We start from the raw sequence: 19,521 nt of genomic DNA, 5'->3' as shown, positions 1-19,521 counted from the left end.
CTATTTTGAGGGGGGGGGAGGGGGAAGACTTTTAGTTTAGGACGCGCGACCGAGTTATTTTCTGTCTAACACGAACCCCCATTCGACTCCATTCCCTTCCCTTGTCCTAATCCTAGTCCTTCTCCAGTCCAGAACGGTAGGTGGCAACAGCCTCGGCTGGCCCACCTGACCCGAGACAGGTAGTGATTTGCCTGCTTGTGAATCCCTCACCTCAGCTAGACACCCAGCTAGAAATACTTCAAACTGGGGGAAACCCGCCGAATGTTGGAGGTCGCCGTGAACAAAGGCGCATGCGAAAGCCAGAGCCAATCAGCACTTCGAATTGTTGATGGGCGCACTAGGATTGGCTGAGGGATCCCAATGCTCCAATCCCATGTAACCCTAAACATTATCAGTAACTCCCACTCCCGGAAGTAGTACAATTAATAGAGGAATGATGTGTAAAAGTTCGTAAACATATGACGGATTCTTATACGGTCAGTGTGCGTTGCAGACTTTCAACGTGTATGTATCCATGGTGTTAGTTTGTATCTGTTTCGAGACAATTAGTTGTATCTTTTCTGGGAGATTTTGGATCGGAAAGCACACAGTCCTCTTGGCGTGAGTGTATGAGTTTGACAAGCAATGTGCACATTTGTGAAAGCAGTAGTTACTTTTATTTGAGTAGTATTTCGTACTCGTGTTGAGGTAGCGAAGCACTTTGGTGGTGGCTGACAAAATGGAAAGTTTTCCCTGGTACATCGTTTTAAATGTGTCGGTTTGTACGGTGGTTGTAGTGGTAAGCGTTTGTGTGTAGTGCGCTATGTTCGGAGACGTGCTCCAATTAGGGGTGTCACCAGGACCGTTTACTATCGGTATTTTGCAGTCACAGCCGACACAAAAATAAGCAAAATCACCTAATGCCGGTATTTTTGAGCTCCTCTCTGTAATACGTCAAACAGCAAATATAACTGGAAAGCACTTTTAAACGTTTTCTAGAGCTCCTTTAAAGGTCTCTGGCCAATAATTAAAATAAAAAAGGCAGAAAAGTCATGTTAAAAATGATTACATACAATTTTCTTTAAAGTTCTATTTTACTATCATGTCGGAGTCTTTGCAATCTCTTATAACAATAACAACTGGCCTGTATTTTTCTCCTGGAAAGAAGCCGTGGGTTTTCCAGGCAGTTAGTTTGTGCTTAGCCTGCTCTGAATAGCGGGTTGCGTGGATGACTTGTTGGAAGAGCACTACAATGGTAGAACTCAATATTATCAAACAGCACAGCAGCAGGCTACAGCACAACACACCTAACCCAACAGTTCCCTAAATCTTAAGTAAATTCAAAAAGGAAAATATTTTTGATGTTTATTTGTTCTGCTTCTTTGTGTGCACTGACACCAACACCTGCTGCCAAGGTGTAATCCTTAAAGAAAGGGAGGGGAAACTCAAATTAGAACACTGGAAGTGCACCACAACCTACAATATTTGAATGTCCAGTTCTTTAGTGTAATGTAATTCAAATCTTCTCTTTATTCCTTTTACTTTTTAGATGCACACATATTCATAGCATCAACAGCCAACGTGTTTCGTCCTTAACAAAGGACTTCTTCAGGGAGGGAGGTGGGTGCAGGGTCTGAACTCAGGTCAGATCCTGTGCACCACGCCGTGCACGTCCAAAGACTGTGCGCCTCGGGGTTTGGCCATGAACTGGGGATGGAGTATGGTAATAAGGTCTCATTTTAATTGAACAAAAACCCCTCTTGAATGCAGGCCAAATTGTAGGCTCCCATGCGATGTAATTTTGAAAAAACTTTGGTTGTTTTCACTTGATCCAATAATACAAAGATTAGAGGGAGAGACGTCTTTTGTTGGTGGTAATCCCATTCAACTCAAGGTAGACTCTGCAAGGTGTGTATTCATCATTCAGCTTGGGTATGTAAATTAAAATAGGCGATGAGGGTATAAGATATCCGGTCTCTTGCTCAACACGTCTGTAAAGTTTTGATGCACAGGAGGTTTAAGCAGGTCTTCTTATTGTTCCTAATCAGGCAGCGTCTCCGTGAAATGGGCCTCTTGCCAATGCTGACATTCAAATATTGTTGGTTGTGGTGCACTACAATGGTAGAACTGTCAGCTGTTTTTAAGTGTGGTTGCACAACACTGTTGCCTACTGAACTTGGGCGATCAACCTAAAAAAGAGCTTTCAGGAGTACTACCGACAGTGGCCTTAGCTCAAGTCACATGTTAATTGGTGGGTACGGGAGACTGCTCACATTTGTGCTTGCTACAGGAAATGTTTGTGTTAAAGTCAAGGAAATCAACAATTTAAACCAACCCACTGGACCATTAAATAGGCCCACAAGCAGACAAAAAAAATCTGGCTCACATACATCTGCCTGTCTGCCCTGTACACCAATCTGACCTTGAGGCTATAAACCTTATCGGTTCATTTGGAAACAATCATGCCAGATTTCCATAGGTTTGATCTTTTATAATGCAACACTATTTCAATGCCGCTAGAGCTGACTTGCATATTGCGTAAGGCAGTGGGTCGCCAAACGTTCCCGCAAAAAATAAAGATGCCTTTAAATTCATCTTTAAAGATGCCTTTAAAAGATGTATTTATCTTGTCACATTTGCTACGTTTTAAAGACAGATGCCAAATGTCAGGCTAAGTCTTCTGCTTATTTTTTTAACATGCAAACTAGTGTTTACCAACTTCTCTCACTTTGCAGTCAAAGAAAGAAAAGTAAAGTAATTGAGTGACTATCTTGCCGGGGTACATAAAGTGTGAAAGAAAAGGCTATACGGTGCCATTTTATCATAACAAATAAAATGAAATACGTGTAAATGAACTGTGCACATTCAGTAGTTAGGAAAGCAAAAATGAGGCACATTGTTTGTAATTCTGAAGTATGATATAAACAACAATTTTAATATATTCTGACAAACAAGACACTACTTGGTGATGAACAAATAATACATTCTCATTGAAACCCAGTTTCCTCACATTATCATTTTATGCAATGTAGTTTAATCAGTAAAACTGTATGTGTGTGCAAATTTAGTGACCATGTCAAAAGAAAATGCACTGTCTGTAAATGGCAACAATATGCTACCACATTATGCTTTAGTTAAATTAAAAAAAATGCCTGCCTCATGTCCATTGAAGCTAGATTGGATGCAAAAGTTTGTATTCTAAAAAGTGGCTCGTGGTTCAAAAACGTCTGGGAAGCACAGGTGTAAAGCATGTGTTAAAGGCAGTGAGCACTTTAGTAATTGAATATTGCAGATTACCATTGTAAGCAAGTTTTTTTTTATTGTTGGTGACCCACCTGAACAATCTATAGGGATAGAAAATGTGCACTATAATAATCCTTAATCGGCTTACTTAAGGTAGATTTTATATAATTTTTACAGTTTAGTTCATGCTTATAGTTTTATTACAGGTTGCTTGGTGGTTGCCTTGTGGGAAAGCTTATGCCCAATACAGCAGGTCTGAGTTGCTTGTGGTGACAGGCCATTGCCAAAGGTTATAGGTCTGATTGTATGAAAAGGTTTTTAAAAAGTTGTAGGTCTGATACATTTATTGTGAAAAGTGTTTGTTAAAATCAATAGGCATTTACCAGTGGATTGTTATAACTCTGTATTAGAGCCCACATATAGGTATTTTGCTACATGGAATCGCACAGATTACTTTACTAGGAAAGGGTTTCAGTGTTGCTTACCTCATCTGACAAACCACGGGCATAGATTTGCACAATGGGATTCAATGTGAGACCCTCCTATAGGAGGGATAGTATTTTGCTTTTTCATCTGTAATTTTGTATACTTTTGTAATTTTAGGACTGTATACCCAATGGTTGCCTTATGAGAAAGCTTATGCTGAATACAGTAGGCCTGAGTTGGTTATGGTGATAAGCCAATGACCATAGTTGCAGACCTGATTGTTTCAGTAGGAAAAGGGTATTTGAGATACCATGGGTCTTATCTGTTTGTATGAAAAGATATGACAAAGGCAGTAGTACTGATTTTGTTTACTGTGTAAAGCATTTTAAAGCCGATAGGCCTTTGGGTGGATTGTTTTTGCACCGTTTTGAAGACTACAGTCAGGTATTTTGTTACATGAAACTCACTGATTACCTTTTTCGGGGAGGGTTTTCGTGCTGACTGTTCCCTTTTGTCGATTAGTTAGATTGTAATAATTCTTATTAGAATGTATTGGGACTACGTGAGGGGCTTGGCTGTCTGCCAGGATTTTGTAAGACCCCCCCCCTTTTTTTTAGGGGATCAGTCTTCTTCTGCCACTGAGTGTAATTTGCATTGTGCTTCCATCCATGGGCAATGGTTCAGTCCACATCAGTCATTTACTGACTTGCCCTATGAATGCGAGCATTTCCTGGACACTTGTGTACAACCTTCTTAAAATGAGTGGGTGCATAGCATTCATTGAGCACAAAGATTGGCACACAGGTACCGGGTTGGTTAGTGTTTGCTGTGTATGCCAGTTGTCTTCCAGGAATTGCTGGCATGTGTTAGGGTTTGCCTCTATAAAACAGAATGGAAAACTGATTTTCTGTAAAACACTGGCAAGTCAAAGGGTAACAGAGCAGTGGCAAGAATCAGGCAAATGTTGAAAAAGTGTTATCATTGCCAAGTTATGCTATGGTACGTCAGCATGCAAATATGTCTCATCAAAAAGGGCAGTAGTTACACTCTAATGGAAAAATCCATTAGGATGTTAATCACTTCAAGGTTTATTGATAGGTTTTATTGTTGGTGCCTGTGCGAGATTGAGAATACTGGCGCCCGAGGCCTTCTGCGTTACTGCAAGATTCATCACATTGCCTTTCTAGGCTTCAAATTTGTACAGGCAAATGGAAGGCTCATGTTGTGACTCATAGATCTTTGGTAGAAATGCCTTCCCACAGGACAAAAAAAATTAAATGCTCAGGACACACAAACCAGGGCTATCCCTCAAGAGACTAAGGGGTCATTCTGACCCTGGCGGTCGTTGACCGCCAGGGTCAACGACCGCAAGAGCACCGCCAACAGGCTGGCGGTGCTCTCAAGGGCATTCTGACCGCGGCGGTTTGGCCGCGGTCAGAAAGGGAAAACCGGCGGTCTCCCGCCGGTTTTCCGCTGCCCTATGGAATCCTCCATGGCGGCGCAGCTTGCTGCGCCGCCATGGGGATTCCGACACCCCATACCGCCATCCTGTTCCTGGCGGTTCGGCCGCCAGGAACAGGATGGCGGTATGGGGTGTCGTGGGGCCCCCGTAAGAGGGCCCCACAAAGAATTTCAGTGTCTGCTTAGCAGACACTGAAATTCGCGACGGGTGCAACTGCACCCGTCGCACCCTTCCCACTCCGCTGGCTCCATTTGGAGCCGGCTTCCTCGTGGGAAGGGGTTTCCCGCTGGGCTGGCGGGCGGCCTTCTGGCGGTCGCCCGCCAGCACAGCGGGAAACACAGAATCACCGCGGCGGTCTTCGAACCGCGGAGCGGTGTTCTGGCGGGGGAACTCTGGCGGGCGGCCTCCGCCGCCCGCCAGAGTGTACATGGGTGTGGATTTCCTATCACCCCACACCCAGGACATAATTTTAGTGGTCAAGGGCATCGAGTTTTAATTTATATATTGTTCTGTGTGCTGTAGGCCAACCCTTGCTGCACTTTGGATCGTTTCACAGTACTACATCATGGGACTGTGAAAGAACACTGCAGTTAAGGTAATATTTGCAGCTATATGTTCATGTTGTTCTAACCTGTGCTTATGGTTTATTAATGCAACATCTTTATTAATAGGGTGACCGCTTTAAGGAAATGCTGTGAGTTTGGCTTGCAATCCTGGCTGTGGTTCCAGTATAAAAATCTGCAAGGAAGTTTGCAATGTTTAAGAACTTGAGGCTACCTGTAATGCTCCCAGAATGTTCTCTGTTTAGATGAAAATCATCCCAGAAGCCTGAAAGCAGTGTTGAGGATTCATTGCTTTTAAAATAAAATGTACACAAAAACATAGCAACTGGAAGAAAAACATTTTGCTAAACTGTGAAATTTTAGATACCATTTCTTTAAGGCATCATTTAGAAAAATGTGTGTTGGTACATTTAAGTGGTCAGAATCCCTTTCAGGGGGCCATGGGGAGGCAGGGGTTGCCATGGGGAGGCAGGGGTTACCAGGCCCCACCGTGGGGTTTGAGGCTTTTATTCCTGATGCCCGGGGCTTGGCCTCCTATAGATTCTGAGCTACTGGGCCAAATACCCCTTCAACACTTGATTTTCAGGGTTAGCGTGGTCTGAGCAGTCCAAGACTCCCTTGGGAAAACACAGGCCCACAATCCATCATGTTCAGCAGCAATAAGTCATTGTTCAGCTAAAACTCACATTTGAAAAGAGAAGTATTTGTATTTTATTTTTACTGTTACTAGCACAAAGTAAAAATGCGTCATTCACAAACAACTACACAATCCCCCTGAGGTTGGGACTGTGTGTTTTCTTGGCAGTTCTGTCCCACTTCTTTCTTGCTCTAGCGATTATTCCTCATTCAGTATTGGCAACATCTAGGTTGTGCCCCACTAGTAGTCAGAGTCTCAAGAATCCACTGTGACTCTGTTCAAAAGTGTCCTGTTGTGACGAAGTTTCTTGCAGTTTCTCATTGAAAGTAAGTCTTTTGGACTCTACTACACTGATATTCCATCTGGGGCTGGACATGTGGTGGGTTCCCAAGGTGGTCTCACTAGAGTGATGCTCTGGGTCAGAACACACTTCTGGCTAGTTCCATTGACCTCTATGGCATATTGGGCCACTGCGTCCCGACAGTACACAAGCACCAACCCCTCGGCACTCCAGGAGTCTCCACGGCAGCCCCTTAATCGGCACAGCATTCAGCAAAGATCATGTGTGCCAGCCCCTCCTGCCATACAGGGTTGTCAATCTTTAGCTGCACACAGGCTCCGGCCCGGTCAGCACACTATTCCGCAGAGTTCACATTGCAGCAGCCCCCTCCCCCTTAGCTCCAGCCCAGTTAGCACAGCATTCACCATGGCTCACTTCATGACGGCCCTCCCCGGCATACAGGGGTTACCAACTTTGCCCTGCACACTGGCAACCACCTGATCGGTGCAGCAGCTGTTTCCTCACACCACACATCCGGATTCCACTCAACAGAATTCCCCACTGGACCTCACTCCCTCCTAAGCTCTTCTCTTCCTAACAGGCATAATGGTCTTGGCAAGCAGGCAGGTCATGCTGCTCCAGAACAGGTGGTCTTTGATTCCCTGGATGATGTCCCTTCACCCATCAGGGAGACTAGGAGTCCTGACCCTGAGTCCTGGTCACAGGCAGAAGCCTTGAAAAGCTTCTCCTCCTCTCACAGCCTTTCTAGCTGCTTGGCAGATGAGAGTTTGTAGGGTCTCAAACTCCTCTTCTCATAGTCCATTTCCAGACACCAGATGTGATATTATAATCTGAGTCTTTAAGCTTATATTGGGGGTGTACTTCTTCTGAAGTGCCCACTCGTCATTTTCAAAGAAGTCTGTCACAGCAGTAGCGACTCCAAATCTGATAGCCCCATAGCACAGGCAATGAGAGTGACTAGAGTTCACACCTGGATGTCAGCCACAGTGAAATTTGCATCAGAAGGTTAGCAGAGGGACCCAGCCCTATGATTATGTTGTCAGGCCCATCTTCCCGAGATTGACCGAGATGTTCCCTGGCCCCTGGAGAAAGAGGCTGCAGGTGGCGACTGGGGGACCATTCTGGCTAAACCCAAGGGTGGACTCAGCTTCTGAGGGTCTCAGGACTCAGTTGGCACCATCACCTTCCTCGGACTCGAGCTTTTGGGCTCGGGAGTAGTGGTGCTTTGAGGCATTGAGTTTCGGTGGTCAGAAACTCACTCTCTGTCTTGGTGTCCTGGTGCAGAGGGGAAACATGGCAGTGGGGTTACTCTCCTAACTGGCCTTGTGGATCCTAACATCTCTTGATGATAGGTCTGCTTTGGTGCTGTTGGAGTCCAGATTGGACCACCAGCAAGTCTTGGTTGCTGAAAGGGGTCCAGTAACCCAGGTATAGGTGCTGGGAGGCTTCTGGACGCACCATCATCTCAGAACTTCCATGAAATGGCGGGACTGACCTCCTGGGCTCCAAACAATCTTTTCCTGGCTCTTTGCTTCCTTGGTGGACCTGATGGCCTATAGGACAGAGTACCAGACTTTGCAGTCGTGCCTTCAGATTCATGGGAGCGGTTCCTCTGCTCCAGGGAAGATCTTTCCTGGTTGTTGAGTTGCTGGGCAGTCCTCCAAGGGCTTTGGTGAGGATGTACTGCTCTTTGCCAAGTTGATCCAAAGGATGGTTGAAATGCAAGAAGCCTGGCAGGGTTTTGTGCCAATCTTCGGTGCAGGTCTTCAGTTTCTGTTCTCTTTGGTCCTTTTTCTTTCTTTCTCGCTTCCCAGTTTTCGAATCTTGACTTGATCTGTTGTCCTTGTGTCAGGGGGGTCCCCTAAATACTCAGTTTAGGGGTGTTAAGGGGAATGAAGGGAAGTAGCTAATGGGCTTCTTAAACCCGGGGTCACTGCACCCCCTAGATAACTACTTCCTGTGGGGAGTGGGCATCACCCTGTCCTAGAGTTCCTAATTCCACCACACACAAGATGGTGCAATTATCCTTTTTGTGTTTGCTTCAGGCTGCCCACCTTAGGGGTGTGTTCAGCCTGTAAGTGTGGCACGCCTCCTAAATAGCTAATGTTCCCACCTGTCCTGGTGCTAGATGGGCCTCAGGGCAGGGGGTTGTCTCCTCCAGGTCCTGGGGAAACATCAAAGGCGGCATGGACTTTGAAGTCTCTTGCCTTTGTATGCAGACTTGCTAGCCATCCTGCTGGAGGAGTTGATAACACCTCCTGCCAGAGCGGGCATTGTTCTTGACCTCCGAGTGGGGGCTACAGAGGGTCACAAACTTGTCTGTCATGGCAAGATGATCAATACCAGTCAGCCAGCACGTTAAGAGGACTAGTAGTTTTCAGGGAGTACCTCTAAGGTACTCTCTGGGTGCATGTATTAAAAAATCTAGCACTGCATAAGTGTGGATTTTTTAAAAACTAGGTGTTTGATACCAAAACCCACTATTTTCTGTGCAGCCATCATGTAGATGGGTAAACCGTGATGACCAGTGTCTAGTACATGTTCCAAGATGGCTGACGAGTCACTTGCAATATATAGGAATATAACTAGACATCACAGGGGTATATCTGCTCAAGCAGATATATCCTCACATGTATTAAAATGTATCCTACCTCAGGTCTCTTAAGGCCTGCCGTAGAGGTGACATATATAATACATGCAGTGGCTTTGGCATGTCACACAATGAGTGTGCCTTGTCGTGTTTTCACTCGGGGCTTGCACACTGACACACAGTCTATGATGTCAGGCTGTGTTCAATTTGTATGTGGGTCCCTTAGGGTGGCATAAGATGTACTGAAGCCCTTAGGGGCCTTTTTTAGTACCCATGCCCTAGATAACCGGGGCACCTTTTACTACGGAATTACATGGGTTCTAAAGTCCTGTGCCAGTTTTAAACACATCAGACATACCTTGGTTTAAAGGTAAGAGCACTGGTATTAAGGTCTGATTAGCAGGCCTCAGTGCATTGCCAAATACCAGATTTGAGTAGTTCTAAAGGGGGTGCAAAGTGGGGGGCATCTGCAAAAGATGTCCAGTTTCCTACACTGTAGCACTACAGTGCTGAGAAACTTTGATTTTAAAAATAAAACGCTGTGGAACTTCTAAGACTTGTACTCACCTGAATGTTGCCTCAAGTGAATGGTGAGTAACCACAGTCCATAGATGTGGAAGTGGGTCTTGGGATCTTACCCGCACAACGCTACGAAGACTGTGTATTATTTGTGGTATGCTGTATTTCAGTTTGTGCTTGTATAGAAACACTACTTATTTGATGAAAGCAAGTGTGTGGCTGGATATTTATTTTTGGGGTTACTGAATACAGATTAGTGACTAGACATCTGCACAAGGTGTGGAGAGAAAAGTGCTCTTGGACCTGACCTGTCGGCTTCTAATAGTCTCCTTAATCTGAATTGAAGCTCAGAACATATGCTTCTGCCAAACCAGTGAATTTATAGCCCTGCCGTGGCTGACATCCTGTGAAATGCTGTGGCCTCCACCATGCTGTGCACCTCTATAAGCCACTGCACTCCTGTGACTCAGCTTGTGCTGATGCTCCGAGAGCCACCCGTTCTCCGTTGCTACAGCACCTGAATGCCTGTGAGCTATCCAACTGCATCATGAACAAAAGCTGAACAGCTGCAGGTGTTTTTAAACCACGCTTCTACAGTGTGGCTACCCTCCCTACAACTATAGTTGACAAGTCCTCGAAAAATGACAGACAGGTCACCCCTGCTGCTTTAACCATATATTAGTCTGCAGCAATTGAACTGAATAAGATTGAAATGTGGGGGTTGGATCTCTATTGGCGCTGTGTTTGGCTAGATCTAGAATGTGCTCTTTACCAGCCAGACACAAACCATAATATGAATTAATGATACAGAGTATCGAGAAGACCCTTATTCAGGGAGACGTTCATGTGATAAAAATGTTTCAGGGTACAAACCATATTACCTTAAACATAGCAAGTCATGTCTTGTATTCTTTTATTAACCCCTTTACTGCCAGGCCTTTTCCCAATCCTGTGCCAAGCCTTTTTTTGGCTATTTGGGGTAGTTTGCGCTTAGGCCCCCATAACGTTTTGTCCACATAAGATATCCACGCCAAATTTGTGTCTCTTTTTTCAACATCCTGGGGATTCTAAAGGTACCCAGAGTTTGTGGGTTCCCCTAATGGGGACTGAGAAATTAGACAAAAGTACAGCTACAATTTGTTTGTTTTTTTGAAAATGGGAACAAAGTGCTAGAGAAGAAAACATCTGTTTTTTCCCCTGCAAATAGCAGCAACAAAGGGTTTGCAGTGCTAAAACGACCTTCTTCCCAGCTTTCAGGAACAGGCAGACTAGAATCACAAAACCACATTTTTCAACAGTTTTGGCACTAAAGCCATACCCTGATTTTCCTATTTTTTGTGCTTTCAACCTTTTTCCAGTTAGGGATAGATATGGGTGTGAAAACAATGGTGGATCCTGGAAAACTATACATTTCTTTAAAGTAGAAAAAATATTGGAATTTAGTATGGGGTCATTTGTGTAGATCCTTCAAGGTTTTCCTGTATAAAATAACAGTTGAAATAAAAAGAATATTGAAATTGAGTTGAAAAAAACCACAGCCATTTCTGTCTACGTTTTCATCTGTATCTTTTTCCATCTATGGCAGATTTATGAAAGCAACGTACTGTTACGTTTGCTAGATGCTAGACTATTTTGGTTGCAGGGGTATATAGGGCTTGTAGGTTCACCAAGAACCCAAGGTACCCGGAGCCAATACATGAGCTGCACCTTGCAATGGGTTTTTATTGTGTACCATGTATACAACAATTCATTTGGTAAAATATAAAAAGTTAAAAATAGGTAGCAAGGAAACCTATGTATTTCTGGATTTGAACATGATATGGGGTTTAGAAGCAGTGGTTATTTGCACATCTCTGAATGTGTGGGTACCTATAGTAGCATGTCAATTACGAGGTATCTCTCAAAATGACTTCTTTCTTACACACTGTCTTACATTTGGAAGGCGAAAATGCAGAGAAAGACATTTAGCAATAATTATGAGTTTGGTGGGTGGCGGAGGCCACTCCGGTGTTCCGCCTGCTGGCCTTATTACGAGTTTCCCGCTGGCCCAGTGGGAAACTCACCACACCATTGACGATGGTTCGTACACGAGATGGCAGCAATGTTGGGGTGCACTGGGTGCGACAGCACCCGTCACGCTTTTCACTGCCTGTAAACCAGGCAATGAAAAGCGTGATGGGCTGTCCCTGGAGGCCCCTCCACTACCCTTGCCAAGTGCATGGGCAGTGCAGTGGCCCAAATGGGGCCCCTGGACCTCTGCCTCCGCCATCCTTTGCATGGCTGGCAAACACGGGAGTCATAATCCCCAGGGCAGCGCTGCTTGCAGCACTGCCCTGGTGGATTAAAACCGCTGGTACTGCCAGGCCGTCAGCCGACCTAAAAGTGGCAGTGCCAACGGTCCATAATGTGGAAGTCTGACCTTAATCTGCTATTCTGTGTTCTCCCAAGTCTCCCGATAAAAATGGTACATGAGTAGGCCTAGTGCCCGTCACAGGAAACGCCCCAAAATGCAACATGTACACATGACATTTTTACAAAGAAAACTCTAGCAAACCTGTACATGTTTTAAAACTAGACACCTATGGGAATCCAGGATGGGGTGACTTGTGGGGCTCTCACCAGGTTATGTCACTTGGAATCCTTTGCAAACCTCAAAATTTTGCCACAAAACACATTTCCTCACATTTCGGTGATGTAACATTCTGGAATCTGAGGGGAGCCACAAAATTCCTTCCACTCAAAGCAACAAAACACCAAAATATAATTGCACACCCACCCACTAGTCAATCAGACATACTGGTTGGATGTGGCACGAGGCTAAGTAAATGGGTCATAAAAAAAACGTTATTCATCAACAATAATGATGAATGGCTTTATAAAATAAAATCCGCAAATGTCATTGTTAATAATTTCAACAAAAGAAGCACTGACTTACAGCTTGTGAGCTGCAAAGCCACGTAAAGGCACCATCCTCTCCATAGTCCATTCACACGCCTTTTATGCGTCCGACACAGAAAAACATTCACATTGCCAGCTGCGGGCCCAACACAAAACACCACCAGCCAAGCGCCAGTCCACATGCACCGCTGCCAGCCAAGCGCCAGTCCACATGCACCGCTGCCAGCCAAGCGCCAGTCTACACACACCACCAGCCAAATGCCAGTACGTGCACACCGTCAGCTGAACTCCAGTTCACACTCAGAAACTTTCCCTGGTGTCTAGTAGTTTTCTACCTTCCTTAGGAGCAGATGGGCATAACAATATGACCAATCTGCCCCAAAGGGGTCAGAAAATTGCCAAAATATTGTTCCAATAAAAGGGAGCAACCCTTGCCTCTTCCCAGTATGTAAATATGAAACTCCCTGGTGGCTTTCTGCTCCCCTTGGGAGTAGATGGGCCTTAAAATATGTCTGATGAATCTGCCAAAATATGTGGCCTAATAAAAAGGGGACGACCCTTGCCTTATTGCGTAAATAATAATCCCCGGTGTCTAGTGGGTTTGCAGATCTGGGGGCAGATTGCATTAGAAATGTGACTGATCTTCTCCCAAGGATATAGAAAAGTTCAAAAGGTGGGGTAGCACCCTTGCCTAAGGGCCCTCTCCCCCACATACAATATTACAGTATCCCTGGCATCTAGTGGGTTTCTGCCCCCAGCCCCCTTGGGGGCAGATTATCCTAAAAATAAGGCCGATCTGCCGCCAAGGGGAACAGAAACTGCTAAAATAATGTCCCCAAAAAAGTGGAAGCGCCCTTCCCTAAGGGGCCTCCTCTTGCAAAACTACGATATCCCTGGGGTCTAGTGGGTTTCTGTCACCCATGAGGGCAGATCGGCCTGCAAAATATGGCTGCTCTGCCCCAAGGGGAGCAGAAACCCACAAAATATTGCCAAAAAATAAGGGGTAGTGCTCCTGCCTAAGAGGCAGGTCCCCCACATGCCAAAATAAACACATCCATTGTGTCTAGTGGTTTCTGCTCCCCTTGGGGGCAGAGCGATGTTAAAAAAATATATATATATTAAAAAAAAAAAGGCCAATCTGCCCCCAAGGAGGGCAGAAACAGCCAACTCTCCCCAAGAGGTCGCTCCTCAATCAATGCAGGCAATTCAAAGTAACAAACTCCCTGGTGTCTAGTGGGCATTCCTGCTGCACAAGCGCTTTGTGATCGTGCAGCAGGAATGCTCAAAGAGACTTTGGAGGAAAGGAAAAGCCTTTATAACTGTCCAATGTCCTGTAAAACCTTTCACAGATCTGAATTACCATGCAGACTTCTGGCTTTGTAAAAGTTGATTATTAGGATCCTTTGATTTTTAGGGGGGTAAAAGGTATAACCGTCTGAGTATTAGGTGAGTTCGTAGGAAGCTGTTGCCAATTACTACAAAAGGAAGAGATAATAAGATCAGCTAACCACCCCTAAGCCTGCCTGTGGGAGGAAGGACTTGCTAGCAAATGAAATGAGATAAAGCCTTCAAACAAAAAGGAGTCCGCAATAGCCCAGGTTTCTTGAAGACAAATAAGATCAAACTTAGCCATTTTGCCATACTACATTAGAGTCCTTACTTGACAGACCCTCAATGTTCTAACTCAAAATGTGTGCATTATTTAAATAAACTATATGAGATTTAATAGGGGTACCATAATGACCAGACATGGGGGTATCTATTCCTGCCTTCCTCATAATGCTTCAGTTCCGTTATTAGAAGGCCATAGGAATGATGTCATGATTGCATTAGTAGGTTGTGTCAGAAAGCCAGCCACCCATAGCGTGGTATGCTTTTGGAACAAAGATTTTCCCAGGGGTCTACAGAAGATGCCTATCCATAAAACCTGAATACCAGAGGTCTGCAAAGCAATAGTAATGTGACTCAGTAGCCTATCCACTCCACAATACAGTCCTCTCTGAAGCTCTTATGATCCTTACCAACTCACCCAACTCGTTTGGCCATGATGATCTGTAGAACCAATTCTCACCCATTGCCCAACCTCGTATCAAACCATGCACCACCTTATATTTGAGCTGAGAAAGAACTTCTTCCAACCTTTCCCATAAAGGGGAACATTTCCCAGGATAAAAAAATAAGGCATTGCCTCTGGGGGAAGACGCATAATAGAATTAGACCAGGTATAGGGGACGATAGGATAGGTGCATTTGAGGTATACAGAGGGGGCCTTAAAATGGTGGTCCACTGTTACTATTCTGGTTGATACAAATCCATTTCAGGGACTCTGACTGTGGCAGAAACTGATTTGAAGGAGTTGGGGGAATCCAGTTCCTCCCGAACGTTATTCATTTAATTTCTTAAAGGCCCCACAGCTGATAGACGAGTCACAATTGAGACCTTGTTAGTGAGAGGGCCCTTCACAGAGATACATGTAGCATCTGTCAACTTCCGTGTGCCCATTTTATGACTCTTTATGGATATATTAGAAGGCTGTCCCTGTCTGGTTCAGCTGCAAATAGGCGCAGATAGCAAATCCCCTTCCCCAGTCTCTGCTGCACTGCAGGAATCGCTTTGTAGCACTGTGGCTCCTCCTCCCTGCTCCTACAGAGAGACACTATGAGGGAGTTAGTCCTTACCCCAGCAATGGTGCAGCGGGCAGCCCATTTAAGTCATATTTAGCCTTAGTTTAGGTTCACAAATTGTTCTGCAGTTGTCATGAGATGTATATGGAGATTAAAGTGCAGATTATTGATTCCAGGTACGTTTTTGCATTTTTTTCACTAATACAAGCGTTCACAGCTCCTCATAATAATTGTGCCAATGAGATTTGGATATCATTGTCATCTAGGCACCGTTGTAAATGCTTACATAGACATTCTTAATCTGTTGGTTGCTTATGGTGAGAGGTATTCGCCACTGGCTGCAGGGTGGGGAAATCAAGTAAAAGTCTAAATTCAGTTCTATTAAGTCATGATCTGACACACCTCCTTGGGTTATTGAGGCTGTCAACAGCTGTCTCACCAACTGAGACAACATCAAAAAATAATCTAGCATAGTGCAGGTTCCATGGGACCAGGAGGTGAATGTGTAATCACACTCCTTTAGGTATAACAGTCACCATGGCTCAACCACTGCATTGTCCCGGGTGATTATATTTCAGTATTCTAACTCTACCATGACGAAGATCTGGCTTTGTAGGTCTATCAAGTATAAGATCTATAGACATGTTCCAGTCCCTGCCTACCAAGACTTTCGCCTTTCTAAAAGAAATAAGAAGCTGAGCCAAATCAGATAAATCGTCATGTCTTTTTGTAACCTACCAGTGCATAAACCGATGTCACTATGATATGTGTGGACCGTATTTTAGGTTTAGCAGATTTGTATCTGCCCATATCATCTGACCAGATGCATAGTGTTCTAACATCAGTGATTTGTGAATCAACAGGGGCACTCTGCTTTTCCTATCGCTAAGAGGAGTGTCTTGGGGAGTAGTTGTGCCCTTCGATGAGCACGCAAAACTTTCTTTTCCAACGCATGCTCTTTTTAACTTATTGCATTACTTTGCCATTCGGCATGTGTCTTGTATTAAGGCTATTTCTAGCTGTCTCACCCCCAGGGGTGCCAGACCTTTTTTCCATTTAATATAATGTGTCTTGCCATTGATGTTAACTGAGATAACTGACTGTAATTTCTTGGCTGTTGTAGACATGTTTTAATACATGTTACCCTAGGTCCTTCCTGTCAAGCGGTAGCAAGTATGATGTTTGTGTAGGGAGTGTCGCAGGTTAGTTACTGTAATGAGATCAAATAGCACTGTATGCTGTTAAACAACCCTTAACCCCTGGATTCCTAATTTATATCTGGGGTAATGTCACTTTCTGTGGGGAGATGTTACAGAAAGGTCTGCCCTGTGTTCCCATTGAAACTCTCCAGGAATATAGTTGCTTGTTACCTTGTACTTCGTCATTTCATCCTTACTGTTGCACAGGCTCCAGGTCTTTCAATACTTCACTGCTTGGCAGGTACTTAACATGCTTGCCTGTTTTTCGGTTTCTAGGGATCTTGGAGACTTGGAAATTAGAGATGCTGAAAAACAACTGAGGGTGGATCAAACACAAAAAGGGCAGAAAGCAACAAATAAGAGCTAGGCAACTGAGATTTACAAAAAAGCTATTTGAGCAGGGGTAGGTTCTAGAGTATCATATACAATGTGATCTCCAATAGGCAGCTGCATCTGACTGTAGTGAGACAGTTTAAAAAAACTACACAAGACCAGTTTTGCACAAAGGATGGAACACAGGGTGTGGTAGATCAGAATGAACCCGAGTTTGCAAATACTGTTGATTTTCAGAAGCAGAGTGGGCTGTCTGAAGAGCAAATGTTTATGCTTCAGAGATCAGTAGTACCTCTTGTGTTGGAATCACAATACGCTCTTTTAATTTATCAAGGAGCCTATTTATTATGTCAATTGTTAGCCATGAAATACTATCAAAGATTGAATGGAGGAGGATAGAATGTGATTATGCAAAATTTTACTTTTGGTTTATCCCAAAGATATAGATATACATAGCTTTGGGCTAACCAACAGCAGGAATAGTTTGATTGAGTGACATAGCTACCATTTTTTCACAAAGTGTGGTAGGAGGACATGAAAGAAGCAGGTGTTGCAAGGATTTGGCAAGCAAAGCTATTCAACAAAGGATTACAAGAGCTGTGGATTATTATGTACTCTGTACAAGAAGTTGTGCTAACTACTGCAGGATAGATGTTAGCCAACTAACAGAATTCAAATGCAGAAGGGAATGTGTGTTGAAAGTATGTGTTGTGTATACACCTATACCTTGCAAGAGATGTTTTTCTGACAGCCATAGAAAAGAAAGGCAGTTATAATTAAAGAAATTGCATGGAGTAATTAGAAGTGAATCCTTAGCAATAGAAGGGGTGTACTCTCTGTTTAATTGAGAAGGCTGCAGGATTTTAGAAATTTTTATCTCTCTTTCAGTAAGAGCCTAAGGGAGAAAGATCGTCTCATTAATCAAAGTCCAGTGTCCTGGCATTTTATGTGACTTTTGTGTTTGTAACTTAATTGCGTCAATGAACACATTTGAGCCTGTCCATATTGCAAGGAACTCTGATAGTCTAGTAAAAGTGCTAAAGCAGAATAAGTGATAGAGTAAGTAAAGATGCCTTTGCTAAACCTGAATCATGTCTCTTCCAGATTCCCTGACTTTTTCTGCAGCTTCTCTGTCTTGCTATGTTTGTTCATGTTTTATAGCCGAATAGATTACAGAAGCTAGGGATATTTTACTTTTCACAGTGTCGTCCCAAAAGAAGTCTCTCAAATCCATATGCTCACTTACAGCATGTGTAGTGCCGTGGTCCGAGCAAGATCAGCTCGAGACGCAGCTGGAGCCACGGTTTGTTTGCTCTTTCCGACCTTATCTTGCACAAGGCCTTAGATTGGGCATTGGGGCTCGGCGAGTTCAGGGCGCAGCGTGCCCTCGAAATTAGAGGTGGGCTCCCCCCACCCCTCACTTACCTGGTGTTCCTGTTCTTTTTTTTTTTTTTTCTTCTTTCTCTTTTTCTTCTTTCCTTAATTTTTTACAAATACGAGCCATGTTCTTCTTTCTCCCAGCATGCCCATCTTCCACCTCTTTCCCTGCATGCATTAGGATAAATTTCTAAAATGGCGTCTTCATCTATGTTCCCCTATGGCCCTTTCCCAATCCAACATGGCGTCTTTTTTTCTTCCTGTCCGTCACTTCCTGTTTTATGGTACATAAGGAGTGAGTTTCTTGCTCTCCTTGCGCTGCAACACTTCCTTTGGTGGTGATCACGCTCCAGTTGTTTTTCCTCCAGCCTATTTTCCAGTTTCTTCCAGTATTTGTTTTCTTTTTATTGGAAGACTTATCTTTTTCTTGTGCTTATTCTCTGTTCCAGGGAGTTCCAGCCATAGAGGTTTTTTCCCTTTGGGTTTTTCCTCTGGGACTCCTTCTGGAGGGCACGGACTGCCTTTTGATGTCCCATTGTCAGCAACACCGTGGCTACCAGAAAGGGCTGCCCTTACCTTGCTCAAGGCAGGACCTACAAGGATTGAGACCATCTAGCAGTTCCAGTTGGCCCGAGCCGTAAGCGACGAGTAAATCGTGACGTCATGTTTTTTTTCACGCTACAGGCTAGCTCATGATAACCACCCCTGACAGAGCTTGACCACACTATAGGTATTCCCTTTCATAGGAGAATGTGTATTATATGAAAAAATAAATGACGAGGGACCAGGGAGATTAATGGTCCAGTGTACAACCTCCCATTAGAACCATTAAAGCAAAAAAGTACACTGTTCCAAAAAGCAATGCCTGGAAGAATACCAGGAGCGATCCAAATTCTTCAGGAGCAAGAACTGCAATTCTAAAAACTGTATCTATATGATCACTTGCCCCTGTGGGCTACACTATGTGGGGATGACGACACGACCAGTCAAGATACGTATAAATGAGCATAGAAGTAACATTAGATGCCAGAGAGTAACGACGAAACTGTGTGCCCACTATTTGGAGTCCACACATACACCAGATTACCTAAAATGGGTGGTCCTAGAAGTTCCGCGAGCCCTCCCTAAAGGTTCAAATTCACTTTTTAGAATTGAACAAAGATGGATTTTTAAATTGGGAACAGCATCTAGTGGGCTGAATGATGACATACCACATACCTTGGACTACTCTCTCATCCTAAGAGATGTTGCTGAACAATTTTTCTCTTTGAGAATTAAGTTCATAGCCCTGTTGTATTTTTGGAATGGACCTGGGCTATACATATGAATTTTTGCATTGTCTTTGATATAATGGCTCTTGAAGGTGGAAT

General features: G+C 44.1%; 1 protein-coding gene across 2 annotated transcripts in view; it reads left to right on the top strand.

Moving 5' to 3' along the window:
* The first annotated feature begins 399 nt into the window (after window positions 1-399).
* Window positions 400-19,521, top strand: part of HDAC10 (histone deacetylase 10) — a 298,704-nt gene continuing 279,582 nt past the window's right edge. Inside the window, exon 1 of one of the 2 annotated variants that reach the window (XM_069229661.1) lies at window positions 400-476. Coding sequence is in view for 1 of the 2 variants with exons in the window: in XM_069229660.1 (XP_069085761.1) it covers window positions 459-504 (46 nt within the window). In the remaining variant the exon portion in view is untranslated. Of the gene's footprint in view, window positions 505-19,521 lie in introns of both variants that reach the window. The other variant, XM_069229660.1, reaches the window with a different exon arrangement.

The sequence above is a fragment of the Pleurodeles waltl genome, chromosome 4_1 (genome assembly GCF_031143425.1).
Source record: "Pleurodeles waltl isolate 20211129_DDA chromosome 4_1, aPleWal1.hap1.20221129, whole genome shotgun sequence".
NCBI lineage: Eukaryota > Metazoa > Chordata > Amphibia > Caudata > Salamandridae > Pleurodeles > Pleurodeles waltl.
This window is presented reverse-complemented; position numbering and strand designations above follow the sequence as displayed.